Source organism: Chaetura pelagica, unplaced genomic scaffold (assembly GCF_000747805.2).
Source record: "Chaetura pelagica isolate M959 unplaced genomic scaffold, ChaPel_1.0 scaffold222, whole genome shotgun sequence".
Classification (NCBI taxonomy): domain Eukaryota; kingdom Metazoa; phylum Chordata; class Aves; order Apodiformes; family Apodidae; genus Chaetura; species Chaetura pelagica.
In genome coordinates, this window is record NW_009952711.1 from 5,543,430 (window position 1) to 5,566,876 (window position 23,447).

Here is a 23,447-nt window from a genome sequence, read left to right on the forward strand (position 1 = left end):
CCTTGGCAGGACCTACTACGTCAATCATGAATTCAGAAGAACACAGTGGAAAAGACCAACAGCTCAGTATGTCTTTTGGCCTGAAAATTTAAGTCTTATCTTAAGTAGTGTAACCAGTTCACTCTAGTTAGGTTGAAAGCAAGGAGAACTAGAAAGTGAACAGCCTGAGAATTAGTAGAGAGCTTTAGGCTGAAAGCAAGGAGAACTACAAAGTGAACAGCCTGAGAATTAGTAGAGACCTTGCCATAGCTCAACCTTCGCACCCACTTGTAATGATCACATGCTAGTGGTCCTTCTAACTGCACAGTACTCTTCCAGTGGTCTGGAAGTGTGCTTTCAAGTAGAAACTGGTTGCAATTGTAAGACATAATAACTATAGTAATGGGAAGGAAATGATTCTCCACCTCTATGCCTGGTTCCTCCTTTCCAGCAGAGACTGCATGGGTTTATTTACCTTGGGGTTTTTTTAATATTTTTTTTTTCCCTTCTCATGTGAATTATAAAAATAACACCTGGAAAGCTTTCTGGTTCTTTAGTTGAACTTGCACTTCATGTTGACATGAATATTGAAGTCTTTTTAAACAATTTACCTTTTTATAGCTTGTGACTTTTTGCTGCCAAAATGACTGTAACTTAGGTTTTTGCTGCTAGTCTAGCTTACTATTGAAAGATAAATGATGGTTACTGTGTGCTGACTTCCCTCCCACCAACAGGGACAGTGTAGCTGTTGCAGATACTGGCAGTGTGCAGTTGGAGGCCCAGCATGTGTTCACTCATCGTCGGCAGATATCAGAAGATACAGAAAATCTAGACAACAGAGATTCCCCTGAGGTAAAAACAATCTCTAAATGTTTCTAAAATGCAAGTAACTTTTTAGTCTAGTAAAAAAGCCTGCCTTAACTATTTATAACTCGGAACTTTGTTTTAGTAGTTTCTTTATTTTCTTTCTAAAGAGCTGGGAAATCATAACTGAAGATGAGGCAACAATGTACAGCAATCAGAACCTTCAGATACCTCACTCACAGAGTAATTGTGATATACAGATTAATCTTGCAGAAGAATTTAATACCAGACTTACTACCTCTGGAAGTTCAGCTACTGGACAGTCAGCAGCTTACACAGTAAACTATTTTTCTCTTTGTTCTAATGTACAGAAATATTGATAATATTGCAGAAAATGTGACTACTGTTAGAATTGCATCCATAAATACTCATGTTAGCAATTACATTTTTAATTTAATCTCAAATGCAAAGAATTTTAAGAGTAATCTTTTTGCCATAGAACCCCATCTAAGCAAACATTTTATTCTTTCCCACTTTGCTTATATGAATTCCTGCCTGAGATGAAAACAGAATTGAGGAAATTCTGGGTCACCATGAAATACAGTTGCTTAGTTGTAGCACATGGGGTCTGAGTATGGCTCTAGGCAGAAAGATAATGCAAATTGGGGGCTGAAAAACTCTTCTTAAACTGAATGTCTCAAACACTTATATCTTATCATTATCAGTTTAGGCAACTTTCTTAAAAGTTGTGTGTGTTCTGATATATCACAGACTTTAGTGTACTGACAAGATAAGGCAGTAAATCCTATACTGTAAATTCAATTGTAATGTAACTGGTTGTAATCAACTCTAATACTTTACTTGACAAAACATGTGTTGTTAGAGTTTTCAGAACATTCACAAGCCTCTGTATTATTCTACTTTAAAGTTATAATTGAAACTGAACTTCATGTTGCTAGCAGTGTTAAAACAGGGATTTCAAAAACACTGTGTTAATTGATGTTTCAAAACAAGTAAGTCTTTTTCAAGATTAAAACTAGTAGTTTAAAGCGTGATAGCCATTGTTGACTGTTTGCTGCCATCCTTAAAGCTGCGATAATAGCTAATATGTTATTTCTCTTGACTGCGTCAAGAACCATTCCAGCAGAAGAGGTAGTCTGCAGACATACAGAGTTGAAGAGCAGCCTGCACATCCAGTGGTAGGTCACTTTCCAAAAAACACAGGCTTGTGTAGTGGAGAGGCTGAAGGATTTTCTTTATGAAAAGCTTTATTAAACTATATATTATGTGCTGACATTTTCAATGAGAATTGGTGGTCTGCTTCTGGCAACTGTCCTGACAAAATTGCAGTTACTAGTCAAGCAAGATTAGATCTCATTTGTAAAGCTTTCATGTTCCAACTTCGTGCTTTTGTTTTAAAATCATCTTCACGCATGGATAGACCCTGCAGAAGGAAGCAATCTTCCCTCCAAGATACGAATTCTGTGTTTCAGTTTTTTGCTCTATAATTAAGACTGTGCCACCATCCTTTTGTTGTGTTTTTCATGGTGACACTGCAGACTATGAGCTCATAGCCAGAAGTATTAAGATGGATCAGCCATGCCTAAACCAGGTGTATAAATTAATCCTTGTTGATGAGGAGCTTGAATTTAATAAATAAATAAATAATCTATAACTTCATACTACACAATAAGGACTGCAATACTGTTCTGCTTTACCCAGTTTGTGAAAATCATGGACCTTCTGGATTATTTTGTTTTGTTTTAATCTAGCAGAGGAAAGTATTCTCTAAGTCAGTTTCAAAGTTTTCTTAACTGTTTTTCTTCTGGTATCATTAATATTTAGTTACTGCCTACTTCATCTGGATTACCCCCAGGCTGGGAAGAAAGACAAGATGAAAAAGGGAGGTCATATTATATAGATCACAATTCTAGAACCACTACCTGGATAAAGCCAGTTGTACAGGTACTGTTGGTCTTCTAATTATAAATATTTTTATTAATGTAACCTTTTAAACAGCTCACATAATAGAAGTTTAGAGGCCTCTTTGAAGGAGAGCATATGAAAGGCATAAATTGGACAAGTGCTATGTAAAATATTAGAAGGTAACAAGAGTTAGCATCAGTAATATACCATAAAAGCCTTCTGGAGAGTGCTAACTTTTAACTTTGCTGGCATAATCAGTGATTGTTAGTCAATGTTGTTGTTATTAGACTAAAAAAAATTATGTGCTGTCTGACACTCGCTTTATGAAACTCCTTTCATGACTGAAAAATATAGATGACTAGAAAAAATGCAGTGCTCTACAGGACTTTGGTAATCTATTTTTTTTAACTTATCATAGGTTGCTACAGAAACAGGTCAGTTGTCAGCTGTGCCAAGTGCTTCAATAGGAAGACAATTACAAGCAACATCAAGTGATTCATCACAACAACCTTCTCATCAGCAGCCTGAAATGGAGCAAGGATTTCTTCCTAAAGGCTGGGAAGTCCGACATGCACCCAATGGGAGACCATTCTTCATTGACCACAATACCAAAACTACAACATGGGTAATGGAAAACTGCTGTCATGGACTGAAATTCTAGTTCGTCTCAAGTCGAAGCTTTGTTGCTTTCAGGAAGCTTCTTTGGATTTGTGTCATACCTGTTTGGGAACATATGTAATAGAGATGCAAAGGAATTTAAAATATTGGATCGTAAATCTAAACTTATGTAAATTTAAAATATCTGAACATTATGAATTTTTCAGACTGTATTGGTACTTGAAAGTTTAGCTTGGAAGGAGTTAAATACAGATGTATATAGAAATTGTTTTTGCAGATGTAAAGCAAGTCCTAAATGATACTTCTGTCATAACTGTAAAACTGTGATAACTAAAATGCACTGTTAACTGAAATCAGTTTTTCAAATTTACCTTCAACAGGAGGTGTATCACATGGTAGAGTGCACAATGCAAATTTCTGTGAGTTCTTAAGGAAGTAGACCAGGTGCAGCTACAATGTGGATGAGGGAGTTGTACAGCTACAGGATTTGCAGTGCTCGCCACTAGGCAGTGCTAATAGATGGACTTAAGCATTTAAAGAGTAGGTCAGTATGACTGTCAGGTGAAAGAGAAACAGAGAAATGCATTAAATAGATTAAAAATAAATACTTCTTTCTTCAGGATTATGAAAATACCTCATTTAGCATAAACACTTTCTCCCTACCCTCAAAAAAAACCCAAAACCAACCAGCCACCAAACCCAAAAAGCACAGGGTGTGCCAGAAACCATATGGAAAGATTATTCGATTCAATTACACTAAAATGGGATTGAGTTAGGGTTTTTATATCTATTTAGAATATACAGTTTAGTTGGTACTAGGCATAGTCTTTCCACAATATTTAATAAAGTTGGGGGAAAAAAAGCCAAACAGCAAAAGGATTTTAAGATGCTGCTTATTTTGTTTTCAAAGGGAGATCCAAGACTGAAAATTTCTGCTCATCCAAGGAGAAAGACTTCCCTAGATCCAGTAGATCTGGGCCCATTACCAGTAAGTAAACTATTTTGCAGATGCAACAATTAAAATACATAAACTATCACTATCAAAATTTGCACATGAGAAAATGCAGCTGCTTTTTTTAATACAAAAAATACTCTATTTGGAATTCTAGTGCTGAGAGTAGATGGAAGGGGGCAATGCCCTCAACTGCAGATCATATATGGAGTTCTATGCAAACCCTACAGTAAGAAATTTATAAGTGTCTCCTTCTTGCAGCCAGGGTGGGAAGAGAGAACTCACACAGATGGAAGAATATTCTTTATAAACCACAGTACGTACATTGTAATATTCTCCCCTCACTCATAATTTTATTTCTGAACTTTATCTAAAACAATGGAACTAATGAAGAAATGTCTTGCAGATACAAAGAAAACACAATGGGAGGATCCTCGACTGCAGAATGTGGCAATAACTGGACCAGTAAGCTTTCTATATGTAGCTTTACATATTTTTCAAGATTCCTAATAGAATCCAAGCAAACTCTTGTCATTTATCAGATACTCAGTCTTGAAAATGAAAATTCTAGGGTGGTTTGAGCAAGGCATTTTTATTTCTTTTTAAAGACTATTTAGAAAGCTTTCTGTGGAAATGGTCTTTAAAGGCCAGAAAGAAAAATCAGTTCCTGTAGTAGTAATAAAGTTTCCTATTAGACTTGAGGGGGATTTCAGGTGGGTAAAAAACTTACTTTTCTTTATCCGCAGTGTCCAGAGTAAAACTAGCTCAACTCAGAAAGTAAACCTGGGGGGAGAGGGAGGAAGGCTTTAAAAGGAATGAATTTAATTTCCAACTGAAAAATAATTATCTAGTCTTGATTCTTAATCTAAAGTAGAAAATCACCAGAACTAATTGCAGAGACAGTACACATTATAATTATAGATGGATTTTAGTGTTCAGCTGATATCTGTGTTTATTAATAGCCCACATATGTAAACAACCTTCTCTGTCCTTGGAAAATAGAGGTGTTTGTAGCCAGGTCTGTCATGATACAGCAAGAAAGGATGTGTTATGTAAGTCACCAGAGGCATTTTGGTCACTTTGATCTGGGCCAGTCAGTGACCTTAGGCAGTCACATCAGCTAATAGTAAAGTACAGGAGAAATTCTGTGTAAGTGATCAGATCAAATGATCTGAACAGGGAAGTACTTTTCATTCCAGGTGTTTTGAACTATCCATATATTTATAAATTGAAGCTCTCCCCTAATACTTAGTAAAACATCTATTCCTCTTTTCTTAGAACTTAAAGGCATTGTCTATGTTTCAAAAAAGTAGACTAGTTTATATTGCATTAGTTGTTAGATTATCTCTAGCACTTTTTTCTTTTCTTTTTCCTTTCAAAGGCTGTGCCTTACTCCAGGGACTATAAGCGAAAGTATGAGTTCTTCAGAAAGAAACTGAAGAAACAGGTTAGTATAATCAGTAGGAATCCAGCAGTCAGTAAATAAACGTATGCCCCTAAGCAAAGGAAAGCCTGGGTTACAGTGAAAGGAAGTGGGACTTGGTAACCTGCTTAGGGAAGGTAGATGTACTGTCTGTTCACAAATACATCTGTGAAGCAGTGACGTGGTAACAGCATTTAATCTGATAGTAGGGTTTGTGACTATGCGGTGAAGAGACTGCAAGCAATCTCATTGAAATAGCAGAAATTTTAAAAGGTTAACGTTGTGAACCTGGAAATAGGCTGGCAACAGAGAAGTCTGGAAATCACTGATCTAGCATATAATAATTTTTGGAAATTTAGATTGTTTAGATAGAAATCAGTATTGTTATCTCAGGCTAGATGACTGTAATAAATTGCTATAGCCTTAAAATCTGAAGTTGATGGCTCTCATTTGCAAGTTCTATTTTGAAGTGGCAGTGCCAGGTATATTTATAACACACAGCATAAAAGACTGTAAATAGCATCTGGATATCCAGATGAGTCTTCACACAATTGCAATCAAATTTGGTATTCTTGGGAGATCTTTTATATCTAGCATAATAGCCTTTGAATTTAGTCCCATACTTCACCATTTAACTAGCAAGTCTGGCTCTAGCCTTTCTGAAACTTAAGTATTTTGAGCTGACCTGTAAATTCCACACAATTATATATGCACCTATTTTTTTATTCCTAGTCAAACAAACTTGGCATTCATTCAAATATTATTACCCTGATCTGAGAAATTATAGATGACAGCTCAGCCACACAATATAATCATAGTCATTTAAGAATTAAATACAGGTGTAGCTTTTAAAGCATATATTACTATTGCCTTTTAAGCATTTTCATAAACAGAAGTAACAGGGTAATGGCTTGTTTGTTATTGAGATTTACCTATTTTAATCAGCTAGGTTTTATTTTAGTAGTTGATTTTATTATTTCTTGAACTTATTTCTGAGAACTTGTTTTGCAACTAAAGCCAGGAATTTTTTTTTATTTTTTTAATTTAGGGATATTTACTGCTTTCTGAAATTATGCAATAGAGCTATATAGTTCAGCCACTATGTAAATTAGAGATAAAACATTGGACAGTATTTTGCAATGTAGAAAATGAGAAAAATGTGCTTCCCACCTTCAGTAATAATTTTTTCTTTGTAGTTTGGATCAAGCTGTTGAATATGAAAAGGCATTATGCTTAAATGCAGCATTCATTTTTTTAAGTTGGGGAATGTAGGATAATTATATTAAGGAATATAAGAAAATAACCAGGAGGCACATCTGAACATGTGGGTTTCAGTTTGTTTTATTAAAAATATCTGCACTAGAAAATTATTTTTACTCCACATGTGACTAGTTCTTTGGAATTTCCTGTTCCCGATTTCACTTAAAATCTTGATTTTTTCCTGAAGTAATTGCTGAAATAAACTGGCTGAAAACAAGTGAAATAATAAAAAATACTCTGTTCTCATGTGATAGAATGACTCGGCAGAGTTTTGTTCCTACTTTACTAGGGACTTTGTAATCTCAGCAGCAAATCTGAACTCCTTGGATATTTTTATTTAAACATGGTAGTGAGTATCAACCTTGTGATTTGTTTCTGTGACTTCAAATTTGAAGTGGACTGATTTTTATTTTAATATTGTAAGAATGTTTGTCACGTACATCTCAGGTTAGAGCACAGGACACCTAACCTAATTGTTAGAATATTGAACTAGAAGGCAATATAAGTCAGTTGTAATTATTGAAAAATAATTTTATTTATAAGCACTGAACTTTTTTTGATCAAGTTTATAATATGAAGCATTTTCTGTGTTAAAAAAGATTCCAGTGCCATGCTGCATGCACAACTAAGCACATGCTCTTACTACTAGTAAGAATTTAATTTAACTGTATTTTCTTGGTATGAAATAAAACTTATTATCTGAAACTCTTTTCAACTTGCTAGTTGAATTGTGTGTAAATGGAGCCTCTTGTCAGTCATACTGTTATATATCCAAATCATTTAAGAAAAGGATTTCTGTGCCATTCTTTGTCTGATGAATCTGATAAAAGATACTGGGTTTTGTTCTATTATTCTGTGTTCCCACATTCTTTTTTATTTTTTTAGAGTGATATTCCAAACAGATTTGAAATGAAAATTCATCGCACAACAATCCTTGAAGATTCTTATAGAAGAATTATAGCTGTAAAGAGAGCAGATTTCCTTAAAGCAAGACTTTGGATTGAATTTGATGGTGAAAAAGGTTTAGACTATGGTGGAGTGGCCAGGGAATGGTTCTTCCTTCTCTCTAAAGAAATGTTTAATCCTTATTATGGATTGTTCGAATATTCAGCTACGTAAGTAATTCAGGTCTGGAAAACATGAAGACTAGACACTTGCAACCAGAATATGTTAATCTGACTACTTTAAAATTAGTAAGATTTAAGCCCTTCTCTTTGGTGCAGCTCTAACTTACAAAGGTAGTTTGTGGTGTTTTAAATCTGTTATTTCTGCTGTGCTCATAGAATCTTCTGTTGAGTGTTGCTTAATATTAGAGATTTATGAATCCAAAAATGATTTTTTCAACTTCATGAAAAGCAATGCCTGAATTAACCAGTGATGTCTTTCAGATCTTCAAGTGTTGGAATGTACTATTGAAATGCTCCAATAGTACATAATCTTGTTTTTCTTTCTCTTCCCTGCTCCCTCCCTCAACTTCAGAGATAACTATACTCTGCAGATCAATCCAAACTCTGGACTTTGCAATGAAGATCATCTCTCTTATTTCAAGTTTATAGGTCGTGTAGCTGGAATGGCTGTGTACCATGGCAAACTTTTGGATGGTTAGTGTTTATTTTATGTAATATGATATTTAGAATTAACATTGTGCATATTTTGAATTTTAAGTTACATAGTGTTCAATTTATTTGTTTTTGTTTTTAAGCCTTTTTTATTCGTCCTTTTTACAAGATGATGCTCCAAAAACCAATAACACTTCATGACATGGAGTCTGTGGTATGTAATTTGCTTTGTACTGTGTATTAGGATTTCATCTCCATATTAGTTTATATATGTTTATATATATATCTCTAATGACAGGTGAAGGTTGAATGCAGCACAGAATGTGATTTCCTTTGTCTTAACATTTCCTAAGGCTTTTTGTAGTTATGCCTGACAATAAAGGGAAAATAAATACAGAGAGAGACAGAGTCCAAAATACATTACTTCAGATAATGCTGTGACATCTTACCACCATTTTGATACATGAGAAATTTGTGGTCCTGAGATTGCTAAGTCTTCAGGTTTCAAATGTCTTTAAAGACCTTTGTAGCTTTGTACAATTGCAGAGTCTCTGTATCCACTTCAGGATTATCCTGGGTAGCAGCATTCACTGGGCTGTAATGGAGCTTCTTGTAGCTTAAAAGATGTCTACTCTATTTTGTATTTACTGTTTTGTTATTCTCTCAGGATAGTGAATATTACAATTCTCTGAGATGGATTCTTGAAAATGATCCAACAGAACTGGACCTCAGATTTATAGTTGATGAAGAACTTTTTGGTCAGGTTAGTATGTTTATGTGAAGCAGAATAGGTGAAGCATGAAATAAAACTTTTGGCCTGTGAAATTAGCTGATTTTTATCTCTGTAGTATTAAGAAAGACCCTTCATTCACAGTCATGTGTGTTTGTTAGCTTAGCTAATTCTTTTAGCTGGCACATGCTCATGCAGTCCTCTGTTAACCTGTCTGTGATGGGATAAAAAGACTTGAAAATAAGCAGGGATTTAAAAAATAGCTCATCCTTTTTTCTTAAATAATACTTGTGTTGAAATGTAGCTGTTGCTGTGAATGCAACTGAGACTAAGATATGCATAGTCAGATTACATAATCTGGAGTGGAGATTGATTTTATGTGGTCGGCTGGAAAAGCTGAGCCTTTTGGGAAATGGTTGGACTAATAAACTTCACTGTGAGATACTAGTTTTTCTTTTCTAAGATGTACTAGAAAACTATGAAATAAACAAGTTTGTAGTTGTGTGGAAAGCTGTCCCAAGATAAGTCATGTAGAAAAAACACAGGTCTTGAAAAAAAACCCTGAAATACGGATGCCAAGTAGATCTAAGTAGGGTAATGACATTTGTGGTCTTTGGTAACTACAGTGATCAGAAGTAGAAGAGTGCAGATTTCATCTGTAACAAACTGAAAATCAGATACTTGTCTACTGAGTTTCTACTAGTATAAATCATTATGTAGCAGATACATCTATTGATTCACTTGTTTATTGGGACTGTTGCTGAAATTGTTCTGTGTTTTTCCTTGGGACTTGGAAAAAAGGCTGAATAATGGAATATACAGTTAGTGAAGTCCACATTCCTGACAACTTGTGTGCAGATTTAGGTTATTTATTATAGCAGGTCAGAAAAAATGCAATCTGGCATCCCTGAATAACACATTTTTGAAAGCAATCAACCAAATTCTTTTTATTCAGGTAATCTATGAAACTGGTTCTGTTTCTCATAGTTTTTGAATTCTGCAATCTTCAAGAGTTAACTAAATTACCTAACATTAACATATGAATTTCTGTTACATCAGCATGTCATTTAAGGTCTATTCTATGTATTGCATTTAGACCCATCAACATGAACTGAAAACGGGTGGATCAGAAGTAGTTGTCACCAACAAGAATAAGAGAGACTACATTCAGTAAGTAGCAGTCAGTGTGTGTAATGTGTCTACTGAATTGCCCCTCTAGTAGCATAGGCTGTGTTAGTGGAATTAACAGAAGTTGCTGTTGTGTGTGTAAATTGCTTTTACTGTAAATGTTTTTGTTTTGGATTTTTGCAGTCTTGTAATTCAGTGGAGATTTGTGAGCCGAGTACAGAAACAAATGGCAGCCTTTAAAGAGGTATAGTTTTAATTACAAAAGAAATTCTTCTAAAAATTTGTTGCAGCTAATCTTAAGCTTTTTTGGATATCCTGAAGATCCCCACAGATAATGTTATAAAATAGTCAGTGATACTCTATGTAGTGTCCACTTTGAATTATTTCAGATTTAGTCTTTTTGATATGTTTTTACTGAGTTTACTTCATATTAAAAAATGTAAGTAATTTCTTAGTCCTGGCTGACAGCTTTAGCTGTAGTGCAAACTGCTTAATGAACCTTGCAGAAATGAAAACTAAATCAAACTAGTAGAACTAAATTAAATTAACTGCTTTATCCTTATTTATATAAATTATATTACATATATTATCCAGACTTATGTATTCACTCTTTAGTGTGACACAGTAAAGATACAGGTCAGAATTAAAAGTACTGTAACCAAACTGGGGGCTGCTGGTGTCCAAACATCTGTATTTGCTGTATTTATTTGGCTCTGTTTTATTAAACATATAAGTACTATTCACAGTGAACAAAAATGCTTAAATAATGTTGACTTGATGTTTTTAAAACTTCCCTCATCTTTTTAGGGCTTTTTTGAGCTAATACCACAGGATCTGATTAAAATTTTTGATGAAAATGAGCTAGAGGTAAGTGTATCATGGAAAAGAACAAATTAAGTTGAAACTTAATGTTACTGCCTTAAACATCGGTGGTTTGTTTTTCTGTGTCTCTGTAGTTATTAATGTGTGGACTGGGAGATGTGGATGTGGCTGACTGGAAGTTACATACAAAATACAAAAATGGCTACAACATAAACCATCAAGTAATACAGTGGTTCTGGAAGGTATTGTGAAGTTCTATTTTTTTCATTTAAAACCTGTTCCTAAGTTGCTGCCTTTCAGCAGTGCTAGTTTATTGCATGATTCATCAATACGTGGGTAAATACTTGACCATTAAAACTCCTGAGAAAGATAGTAAATAAACTAGAGATGAGATGTGTGGTAAGAGTGTAAATACACTACTGATACTTGCTTTTACAAAAAAAAAAAAATTCCCTCTCCGACTGGGGTATCTGTAGGTTTTTTCTGGCATGATTACATGGAAGAGGTGTTAAACCCTTCTGTTTAATAAATTACAGGAATTTGGCTGCTAGTTCATAACACCAGAAAACTTCAAGGAAAGTAGGAGCCAGATCTTCAGGGGAAGTATTTTAGCAGTCTGCTGGGCCAGTAACCATACTCTAGTTACAGTGCCATTAAAAAACTGTTGCCTTCATATCTTCTAGCAATAGGCAGAGAAGTAGGCTATGTATGTCGCTAAAAAAAAGTGTGTATATATAAAGAATAATTATTTAGAGTTAGAAAATATGTTGCATAAATCTGTTAGCTACAAAACTTTTAATTGTAATTATTATCATATACAGGCAGTCTTAATGATGGACTCTGAGAAGAGAATAAGGTTACTTCAGTTTGTTACTGGCACGTCACGTGTACCTATGAACGGGTTTGCTGAGCTGTATGGTGAGTGTTTATGATTATACTTATAATTAAGTAACAGAAAACATGATACTGACATTGTCATTATATTTGGTTTCAAATACAGGCACATTCTTTTTCGATTTTTACTTTAAAAAGTAGTATATACTGGCAGGTGTAAGAAGCAAAGTTAGAAAGGAGTCAGATCACACATGTTTTCCGTGTTCTATAAATATTCATTTTAATTCTGCTTCTGGAAGTTTTTTAATGTGTAGGGTTTCTCGGAGTGTGGATTTTGAAGTTCTGGAGAGCTGCAAAAATCCCTGTTTAACACATGATTGAGCTTGAAGAAAATTCTGTTATCTTATGACAAAGACATGCTGGCATCAGCAGTTAACTACAGATGCTTATCAGTTCCCAGCTGCTTTTATCTGCTCACGCAATGGTACAGATACTATTATTTGTAAGGATATACTCTAAAGAGGACCACTGCAATGACACAAGTTAAACATAATGCCAAAATAAAGTAGTGAACCTACAAGGCAGAGACTGAAACAAGCCGATGGCAGCAAGGAGCAGACTTCAATACCAAAGCCAGAAAACTCACTGTGGAAAGACCATGGGCAAGCAGATAGGGCATCCCACAAAGGGTGGGAGTGCTTTGCTTATGGGAAGCCTGTATTCAGCTGCCATCAGCTATTATGTTTTCTGCTTTTCCTGAGATCCTGTGCAAGTGGCTGAATAGCCTAACTTGTGTATTTGAATAAACATTTCTTTCTTTGTAAACAAGACAGTAATTTGTTTAAAAAACACTAGAATTGTGAGCAAATACCACCCACCATGTGTCCTCAGTTCTCCCTCTCTTCATCATAAGTACTCGGTTTATTTTTTTTCTGTTCCATCAGTGAATGAGTTGTGAGTTCCAGTGGGAAGGACAGTGCCCTCAGCAGACTTGAGCCCTGTGTCTGCTGTTGCACCTGAACCTTGGTACCGTTGGAGTTAGAGCACATGCTCCTCACAGTGAAACCTGATCAGAATTGTGGTGCCTCCAGATTCTTGTTTATTTGTCTGAAAACACTACCAGAGATAGAACTAAGGAATGATACAGGGATAAAAAAACTGTTGAAGCTCTTGGCTCCCTTCTGCCCGGGGGTTAGGATGTCCTTGGGAAGTCTTCCAGCCAAGTCCCAGTTTCTGCAGTTCTATTACTGAAAAATTCAGTTGCCTTGCACAGTGCTTTGTTTCTTTCTCTTACAGCTATTTCTGCTTTACTGTGGCCAGCAGCCCAACCTCTCTAAACCCACTAATGATCACAATCGCATTTCCAGTACTTGCTTGTATCTGAAGAACAGTAGGTGGTTCTTCAGTGCTTTGTGTTGGTACGTGGCTTTTTGCTGCTGTTAGCTGCCCCTGTGGCTCTTCCCACCTTCGGGCTGCAGTCCTAGAGCTGGCTTTCTAGCGGGACATCTCCATCTTGTGGCCCAGAGCGGCATTTCTGCTCATAAATAGGGAGTTCTTTGTGTCCATGACCAGATCCACCCGTTTGACAACAGGAACGCTGAACAGATGTGGCTTTCTTATATTTCTTGTCTTCCCCTCACCCTTTGTCAGCCTCTAGTTAACTAGTTGGATAGCTAAAGTGCAGACTTACTCTTACCTAGGTATTAAAAGGGAGTTCTATCTCCTTGTCACATGTAGAATGCACGAGCTGCTTCTCTGCTTCATCCTTATTCCAGGCATTCTTACTTACCTTTTCTAACCAGCCTTCTGTATTGAAGAAACATGTAACCCAAAGGAGAAAGTGAAGAGGAACTGACAGTGTTGCCATAACTACTGGCATATCTGTCTCACTAATAATGTCTTAGAATAGTGCTCAGGGTTTACTCTTACCTGTCTTGCTCATTCAGGTGTGAAAGTCTCTTGAAATTAAGATATAGCAAGAAATAATTAAAAGCACAAGTGAATTGGGATTATTGACCATTACTGACTATAGGCTGTATTTGATTCAAATAGGTAGCTCCTAATAATCTCAGAATTGGATTTCAAAAAACCAAAGTATTTCATAATTTGAATTTCTAATTATAACAGAATGTCGTAATGGGGTGAAAATTGATGTGTTCTTTTCTGCAGGTTCAAATGGACCACAGTTATTCACAGTTGAACAGTGGGGTAGCCCTGAAAAACTGCCAAGAGCTCATACCTGGTAAGTATTTAGTTTAGGTAAACCATGACCTTTAGAAAGCGTGATAAAATACACTGATGAGTTTTCATCTTTCTTTCAGCTTTAATCGTTTGGATTTGCCTCCGTATGACTCGTTTGAAGATTTATGGGATAAATTACTTCTAGCGATTGAAAATACTCAGGGTTTTGATGGGGTTGATTAAATCACAGACATAAATTATATCAGTCCAGTGCTGCAATTTCTTTGTAAGGGTTTACAAACAAATTTGAATTTTCCAGGGACTACCATTGTATTTAGTCACATGGTTATTGAATCCTCATAGTATCACTTGTAAAATAAGTATTAAAAACTCAGTAACTTTTGAAAATGTGTTTTACCATTTCCACAATTTTGTGTACTTTGCTAATAACAATATAGACATTGGATTGACCAGTGCCAAGTAAGTAAAAAATGAAAATGTTTTTAAGCAGTTCCCTCTTCTACAGTATTAGACAGACTGTCCTGCAGTAAACTACTGAAGTAAAACTGTGAAGAAATCTTTGCAAAGGGTGTAAATTTGACTTGCTGCTTTAAGAGGAAAAACTGAAATTGTTAAACTGTTTAAAAAAAACCACAACAACAAACAAAAACCAAACAGAACAAAACCAACAAACTTCATGTAATGTGCTGCTTCTGTCTGTTTGCTACAGATCTGCCGAAAGCACCTTATAATTCAGTATATTAGGTAAAATGTGGGAAAGTATTTGTTTGCATTATCAGCCATCAGTTTGCAGAACGTTGATTTGCTGACACATTTTGTTAGATTCCTGTTTCTCATTTGCTTTTGTTTAAACAGTGTAACAAACCCCAAGTTTTTTATATAAAACAAGCAAGCAGCATAATTCTTGAATTGTGAGGAGAAATTACATACTTCTTTGGTCTGAATTTGTATACTGTCATTGGTTTATTGAGTATTCATCACTTTTTGGGATAAATTTGTAGTTCAGCAATGGATAATATTTTCAATTCAGCCTTTTAAAACAAATTAATCCTAAAGTGAAATTTGTAAGGATATCACTCAGTGTTAGTTACTGGTAGTTAGAAGCCTTTATTATCCATTCTTGCAGTATTGCACTACATAACAATAAAGAACATGTTTACAGGGTTTCCTGGGCCAAATTCAGCAGTCTGATGTGTGCAAACTTCTCTAAACTGCATGGGGGTTATGCACATGTAACCAGGTGCAGAATTTGGTTCTGTAATATGTTTACAGGTTATGCTAGTTTCTATAGCTGCATTTTTATATTTTTTCTCCACTGTTAGTCTAGAAACCAAATTTGTTAATACAATATAACCAAAGTCATAACAATGTGCAATTTCTTGTAGATCAACTTGTCATATAAATATTAGTTTGATTTCTTTTGTAAATGTGGGTATCTTTTGTATTAATGCAGACACTTTTTTGAGCAAGTGATGATTAAAATTATTAGTAAAGTTGGTTCTAAAAGAAAAAAATTGATTTATATACCTGGCTTGCTCTAATTTTAACATTTTATTACCAGTATGATCTGAGGAAATGTGAGTACCTAGCTTTGGCCAACAAATTTCTGTTTAGTCACAGTCTTTATAAATATGCAAGAAGTAAGTGTAGCACATCTCTCTATAAAGATATGTAAATTATGTAAGAAATGTAATAGGTCTTAAGGGATATTTAAAATCCCACTGTTTTATTCTTTGACTAGGTCATTAGGGCTGAGAATACTACATGTAAATAAAGGTAACTTATACAAATTTCCCAAATCTATATGCGGTTTTGTAAAACATGAAATGATATATCAGTAAATCTGTATAGATTTGAATGTAGCAGGTTTTGTTGCATACTTTTAAGTATAAAATAAGGATCCTGAGAGCAGTAAATAAAAGTTTATTCTAATAAGTTGTGACTCGGTTCTTTGAAGTGCAAATTGCTGGTCTATAATAGCAAGAATTCAGTAATTTTAGTGGACTGGGACAGCAGTTCCACCTCAGTATGCTGGTGTGGAGGTGCAGCAGTGCTGTTTCCTAGTGTTCTTCTCCCAAGGCAGGCGCTCTAGGTCACTGTGAGCCTTCATGGTACAGCCAGCCTTGGAACACTGCAGGGCAGACAGGCAGAGGCCCCACAGAAATGCCAGCCGGCTGCAGCTGAGGGAGGGTCAGGCTCCTCTCCCCTGCTGTAGGATCACCCTTCTCAGCTGGTCGGCAGCTGCTCAACCAACAGACTGGTAGTGAGTGTGGCAGGGGTGCTAGAGGGGACCCAAAACTCTGCTTCAGGCAACATGGACTGCCCAGCAATGATTGGGAGGAGCTGCAGGGCTTGGTCCCCAGTGCCAGCTGGGGCAAGCAGCCCTTTGGCATGGCTGGAAGCTCCTGGAAAAGGATGCTATTGCTTGGTCTCAGGCCACAGGGAATACCTGTTGACTCTCCCCAGAGCCTGGGCAGGGCTTGCCATGCCTGCAGGAGCTCTGATGTGGGCATGTCACTGAGTTGCCCCCCATGAAAGAGCTGCAGGAGAAGTGAGGAAACTTTGTAGTATCAGGGAGGATGAACAGCAAGAGATCATGAGGGTCTTTGCAGAGATCTTGTAGAGGCAAAGGACCAAACCACACAGTGGGATTAAGAAGGGGCAGCTGGAGTACCTACTTGGGCAGATGCTGGGATGGAGATTTCCAAGATGAATGAAGCTGGAAACTTGTGACTTCTGGCATCAGAAGAAAGACTACTTCTCTACCTGTGAGTGTGGATTTATAAAATTGCTATGGGCCTGTAGTAGATCAAGAAAGGAACAAGTTGCATTAAGGGAAGGTTTCAGAGCCAGGATGGGCCTGAACCAAGTAGTCCCACCAAGAAGTCGTGGGTGATGAGTGCATAGAGTCTCTTCTGTGGGCTTTAAACTAGGTTTGCTGAGGAATGGTGATAACAGCTTGTAGTTAAGTAAGAGTAGAGAGGTCAGTGGTGCTTAGTAATGGGATAGGGTGATAGGAGCAAGGCAGCACTTGTGGAGAGTGCCACAGGCCGAAGGGGCTCAGCTCCTGTGCCTGAACACAAAGGCAGCTGAGGAGAGACCGGGAGGACCAAGAGAATGTGGCTCATATAGCTGGAGCCTCTTTGGATGTGGGGCATCTGTGGAAGGTGTGACAGCCTGGTACAGAGCCTTCTGCGTCTGGCTCACAGGAGATACCAATATGGGAAACATTCTGGTAAGACTTGTTCTAAGCCACCCATTTGTTGTGAGGAAGTGGGCAGAGGGGTCTTGAAGCATCTTGGTGAATCCTGAAATTGTAAACCCTGGCTCTTATCAGAAACTGACCAGCCCAATGTCTGCAGGAAGGGCAGCATGAGGGGATGCAACCTGGGAAGTTTGTGGAGGTGTCTTGAAAGACTGAACAAGGGTGCTGGCTTGGCCAACCAGGGTGATACTCCCCTGGACCTGCTGCATTGTCCCTTTATACCTGCACTTTCTGCACATCACACCTCCATCCTTCCTGTAAAATATATGCCTAGATTTTGGGGGGCAACTCCGAAGATGCTGCTTTGAACACTTAGCTGTGTTTTCTACAGGATCACGGTTCTAGCCAGGGTGTGTGTGCCAGCTGCAGACCACTGATGAGGGCATTACAGACCAGAGTTTAACAGCTGCTTTCTTGTACTTTAAGGACCATCTCTGTTATGCTGTCTGTCATTTAATTACTCTTAACACCCAGCAGTGCCAGATGAGGGGTAAGGTAAGAGCTAACTGTATTAATCTGTTAAATAAAAGAGTATATAGGGTTGACATTTGGTAGGAGATTTTATACAGATCTAATTTAAAAAAGCATAGATCTGTGAAGAAACCATATTTTAAGCAGAGACTTTACCAGGATGGTAATTCTAGAGCAGGGGCTGGGCTGTAACACGAGGCAGAGAGAAGATACCTGCAACAGGAGGAGGTTTGACTTCCTCGCCTCTCAAACCACTGCGCAGAAAATTCCTGGGTGTTTTTGATAGCAGCTTTCTGGGCTGCTCCGAGCCTGGGGGGGAGAAGTCAGCAAAACACTGCCGTTGGTCATGGCTTCTACAGGGAAATACTGATTCAAACCGCCTTTTTAATACAGGACCTGAAAAATTCCGGCTGGGAATCCGGCACGTGTCCCGGCTCTTCTCCTGCAGAGCGATGCCAGGAGCGGCCGGCAGGGGGCGGGCGCTGCCCGGAGCGGGGTCCCTGCTGCTTCACGGGGGGTCAGAGCATCCCAGCATCCCAGGCTCGGTACAGCCCCTTGGGAATTCTCTCAGGAGCTTAACTTCTCCGGCGAAGAAAAACGATTTCTGTTTTGTTTTTCCATAAGGACGGTGTTGATGGGTCGTTGTGTATTAACTATTGCAGTTACTTAGTGGGGGGTACTTCTGAATAAATACGGGGCTGTTGGAGTGAATTTGTTTAGCTTTCAAAAGGTGAAGTATATAGATAAACCTCAACAACGGCTTGCAGTATAAACTGTTTATAATCCAAAGGGTTACTTAGGCTCCTGTGGCTGAGGGTTTATTAGATTTTCAGTCGATGTTAATAATTCCGTTTGTATCGACTTTAAAAGGTTTCAGTCTGAAATTGTCTTTCTCTAAAATGTATAATTTATTCCAAAGGTTGTTATGTATGTGGAGATGCTTTGCACCCTGTCACAAAAATTATACTTTAGGTAAGAAGAAGTATTCAACAATATCTTGGAGGTTTAGAGCAGTGGGGACTATTTCTCCTTCAAAATTAATTTAATCAAATTTTTAGGCTGGCTGTTATTTGTATCAAATTCTTCTCTTTCCAAGGTGGTACAAGGTGATTCCTGTTGCATCATGAGGCAGAGCTGTGGTTTAGTAGGAAGCTAAAACAATTTCTTAGTTGCAGCTGAGGCTTCACTTACGTTGCTCAACAGACACATAACAGAAATTCTTTTAAATAATTATTAAGAAGTTAGATTGTATCATGTTAAACTATTTTTTACTTGAGACAGGATTGAGTGCTTACACTTCAGACCCAAGTAAAATATGTAAGTATAGGCTACTCATTTTCCTTCTCTATCCTCTTTTTTTTCCTCTCTGAACTCATTGTTGCATACATAAACTTACTTTGCAAGCTACTTAATGCCTTGGCATTTGATTTGTTCTGTAAACCCACAGCACAGTTTGGTGCTATTTGTCTAATTAACAGTGTCTTGACAAAAATCTGCATGTGTGTCAATGAAATCCACAGATGCCTCTGGCATACCATCAGTGTGAAACATGCCCTGGGTCAGCACAGATTTCCTTTTTTTCTTGTGTACTTTTTTCAGTGCAACTTTAATGATACTTATCAAATATATTATTATTAATTTCCTAGAGGGAAAACTACATAATTACATTGGTAACATACTAAACCACATATGCAGAAATTAAAACTGGTTATCTGTAGCTTTAAATGCTCTTTTTATTTTACCAATTTCTTGTGTGGCTAAAAAGAATGTTGATTGTTAGGAGAACAGGCTCTTCTGTCTGTCATTCCTCATGCTGTCTGTTTATTTGTGTTTTCCTTTCTGTTTCTCATTAATTAGCTTGTTGTGTTGCTTGAATTCTTCACATAGGATATTAGCAAATTATTTTCTTTGTATGAGATTCTGTTTTTTTAAGGCAGTTTGTTTTAATCTTTCCCCTTTTCTATCTTTCCTTTCTTCAAAAGAATCAATGTGCAGTTCTTACGATGTGGACTGAGGAGCTCACTCTGCAGTTAGAGCACCACCACCACCAAGCAACCACACCTGGTGCCATAGAAGCACCTTCCTGAAACATCTATGTGTTTAAAAGGCAACCAACACCTACCATCTTCCATTTTTATGAATGGAACACAGCTGCTGTGTTGCTCTGTGGCATCACAAAATCAGTGGGAGATGCAAGCACAAGCTTTGGTCCTCTTACACGAATTCATTTTTCTTTGAAGTGGAGACTTAATTGCTTTCTCTATGTGGAACATATATCATTAGCACGCTAATCAGAATACAAACAGCTTGCAAAGGGGATAATGAGGGGGAACATCCATGTAAAGCTTGGTTCGTATCCACATGACTCTGTAGAAAAATGTTTTGTTTTGCTGAGCTGTCCTTAATCTGAGGTTTCTTGCTTAAAGAGACTTCAAACAAGTTCTGCATTGTAGGTTTCAGGTTTTCATCCCAGAGAGAGGCTTGGGATTTTGGGGAGGGGGGGAAGGCAAAGTGGCTTGGAAAACATGAACATCCATTAAGTAAGTGAGCATGCCTCTTGAGGAAAGACAGATAAGGCTGCCTTCCTGCATGTGGCAGAATGTAAAACTTTCCATTGAAATATGCCACAGTCTAAAAACATACATCACCATTTGTTTTTCTTAAGCCCTTTTGAGTTTAATTTAATGGAAAATGTTTTCATAATTGTCTGAGAGCTATTCTGATATTTCCTATAAGCTGAAATATTTCTTACTCGGGTTTTGTTTTGAAGCCTGGGAAGAATGACCTTTTAAGAGTCTCTGAACACACATGTCCTACTATGCTGTGCTGCTTGGGAGTATGCAAAACGCTCAGGGTTTAAATCAAATTGCCCCGAGGACTGCTTACTGACCTTTTGAATGCAAAGCTGTCAAAACCTTCAACTAGACATCAGCTAGAGAAGAACACTTAGGGCAGATCAATGCAAATAGAAAACAATGTGGTTCTGACTTTTGGTAATTCCTGGTTAGTGAGAAATAGCTACTGTGCTGCAGGATCTGCTGGAAACAAACCCACACTGCTGAGGAGTTGCTGTGAGTAACGTGTAGTAGTTATTTTTTAGGGAAAACCTTTTATCATCTACTTAAGCAATTAAAAGTTTTCATTAATTGCCAAATCCTGATATAGCTATCTGAGCATGACGCTTCATTGACTTCAAAGGGATTTTTGTCTCCTTAAGGAATGTAGGGTCAGGCCCTTAACTGGTGATAACTTTCTTCAGTGGATTGTCAGATATGACAAACTATGCCACTTCAGCAGAGGTTACCCTCACCATGCCATCCCTTTGTCCTGAAAACCTGCTTTCTTCCTTTGCTCAGGTAATTAAGTTTCTGGGTGGTTAGAAGAACTTAGAAATTACTCTCTAGATGAAGCTGTGGTTTCTGTGAATATGTTTTATTTACTTTTGAACAGCTATAATACATAATCTTCTAGTTATGATACATAATATAATTTCAGTTGTGGAAAGTCTTTGGTGGAGTTACCAATCCCCCCATTCTATAAATTGCTGCCCAGCAATTAGTTGTCCATCCATAATAGATTTATTACTAATTACTTGTTCATGCATTCTTGTTGTAATGCAGTTTTAAATAAATGCCTTCCTTTCTATGTAGGCTTACAGAAATGGACCATAAACCAGGGGATTGAGAAGCTATTTATTCATATCTTGGCTCTCAGCCCAATGATCATAGGCATCCTGTGTGAAAAGTGTTAAGCAACCATATATATGTATACACATCTTGTGCTGAAGACAGAATAATTGCTTCACAGGTCAGTAGAAAATCATTCTGTGTACTTTATCAGGACATGACAACTGCTCTTCTCTTAGTGACTTAAAAGTTAGCTATCCAAAATGCTACTTCATCCAAGGCAAAAATAATATAGTTTAATTCTATTAGCATGTAGCTAGAAATTGTGCCTTTTTTCAAAATAATTATTTTTTACTCTTCTCCACACTGAGAAGTCAAAGTCTGACTGTAAACCATTCTAAAATAATTTTAATTTTTATCAGTTTGCCATTTTTTGAAGATTAAAAATAGGTAAAGTTGAATTTTTTTGCATGTTTATGTGAACATGACTTAGGAAAGTGAACAACATTTCAGTCATATAAATACTTTTTTTACTGGAAAAAGTCTAGTTATTTAACTTATTCTTAATGTGCAAACAGGCTGGGTTGATCTCTCACTGTAGAAAGGAATTAGTCCCCATCGTGCTGTATCTAACCTGAAGACTGAACAGCTAAGTCGGTAGATCTGGGGCTGCAGCCTGGGCTGGGATGTGACAGGGAGCTGAGCTGCAGGGTGTGACTTGGGGTATCCTGCACTGGACGTGTTAATGGGGAGGGGGCTGCAGCTCCCTCAGGATGCTTCAGAAAGGGCATTTGTCCATCTCTGCCCCTCCTGAAGCCAGTAGGAATTTTAGTATTCAAGAGGGGATGTGAACTGCTCTCTGCATGTTGAAGGTTTTCTTCTCTCTGGTCAGGCTGAGGTTGGTGTGCTTTCAGTGCTGCAGCAGTTTGCTGATGCTGAATGGGATGGGATGCCTCTCTGGCCCCAGCTGCTCCAGGTGGGATTTTAGCTCTGTGACTTGCACTGGCCTGGCTCTGGCCTGAACATATTAGGCCAATTTAACTCAATAACATGTCTTAAAACCTCCCCCCCATCTCACCACACATGTGTTTTTGTCCTGTTTACTTAGGATGAATATTTTGGTATGTGCATGGTGTGTATTCCATGCCTGTTTTATTTGCAAAATACAAATTCCATCATGAGCCAGCATTTGGCCTCTGTGGCTGTCTAGAGGTATCTGAACATAAATGACAGCAAAATGTTTTTTAGCATTTAGTGAACATAACCCTGGGATAATGATTAGGTACTTGAAGGCAGCACAGCTGAAATGAAGTTATACTACCAGCAGCCTTGACTGCTGGTTGCTCTCCTGATCTCTGCACTCTGCAGGCACATCTGTGTGTGCCACATACTAAACTGAAACAGGGACTTGATTCCAGAAAAAAAACCCCAAACCCAACTGGTGTTTCTCCCCTCAAGTTATTTCCATCAGGATTAGCTCTCTCAGCCACACATGCTCTATACCAGCCCAGCATGGGCACTGCAAGTTGCTGAGTGCTGAATGGCATGAAACAGACTGAGGGTGCCTGTGGATGAGAGTGGGCTGCTCCATTTCCCCTGGGAGCCCTGGGCTGCCCAGGGCACGGTGATCCAGCCTTGCCTCCTGCCTTCAGCTCCTGCCCAGCATCAGGCAGACAACTCTTCCAGAGCCTCCAAAAAAAAGGAATCCTAGTGGGCTCCCAAGTGATTCCAGCAGCCCAGCTGAGAGAAAATCCCAGTGACTGCAGCTGATGGAGATGGTAATTTTGGCATCAAAAGAAATCACCCCTGTGCTGCCCAGCTTTTGGCTCCCTTCGGCTCCCCCCCCCC

General features: G+C 37.7%; 2 protein-coding genes across 2 annotated transcripts in view; both read left to right on the forward strand.

The window, feature by feature from the left end:
• The window catches only part of NEDD4 (neural precursor cell expressed, developmentally down-regulated 4, E3 ubiquitin protein ligase), a 40,696-nt gene extending 26,153 nt beyond the window's left edge, over positions 1-14,543 (forward strand). The window contains 21 exon segments of the mRNA XM_009994420.1: positions 1-66; positions 714-831; positions 954-1,121; positions 1,917-1,982; positions 2,629-2,748; positions 3,128-3,334; positions 4,238-4,315; positions 4,541-4,595; positions 4,686-4,744; positions 5,661-5,726; positions 7,848-8,077; positions 8,442-8,563; positions 8,665-8,735; positions 9,189-9,284; positions 10,348-10,421; positions 10,563-10,623; positions 11,187-11,246; positions 11,336-11,443; positions 12,023-12,119; positions 14,205-14,277; positions 14,357-14,543. The exon segment at positions 1-66 is cut by the window's left edge and continues 36 nt beyond it. Of these exon segments, the coding sequence (XP_009992722.1) occupies positions 1-66; positions 714-831; positions 954-1,121; positions 1,917-1,982; positions 2,629-2,748; positions 3,128-3,334; positions 4,238-4,315; positions 4,541-4,595; positions 4,686-4,744; positions 5,661-5,726; positions 7,848-8,077; positions 8,442-8,563; positions 8,665-8,735; positions 9,189-9,284; positions 10,348-10,421; positions 10,563-10,623; positions 11,187-11,246; positions 11,336-11,443; positions 12,023-12,119; positions 14,205-14,277; positions 14,357-14,459 (2,098 nt within the window). The 3' untranslated portion in view covers positions 14,460-14,543.
• A 2,914-nt stretch (positions 14,544-17,457) lies between these two features.
• The window catches only part of PRTG (protogenin), a 93,641-nt gene continuing 87,651 nt past the window's right edge, over positions 17,458-23,447 (forward strand). Inside the window, exons 1-2 of the mRNA XM_009994540.1 lie at positions 17,458-17,472; positions 18,367-18,518. Of these exons, the coding sequence (XP_009992842.1) occupies positions 17,458-17,472; positions 18,367-18,518 (167 nt within the window). The remainder of the gene's footprint in view (positions 17,473-18,366; positions 18,519-23,447) is intronic.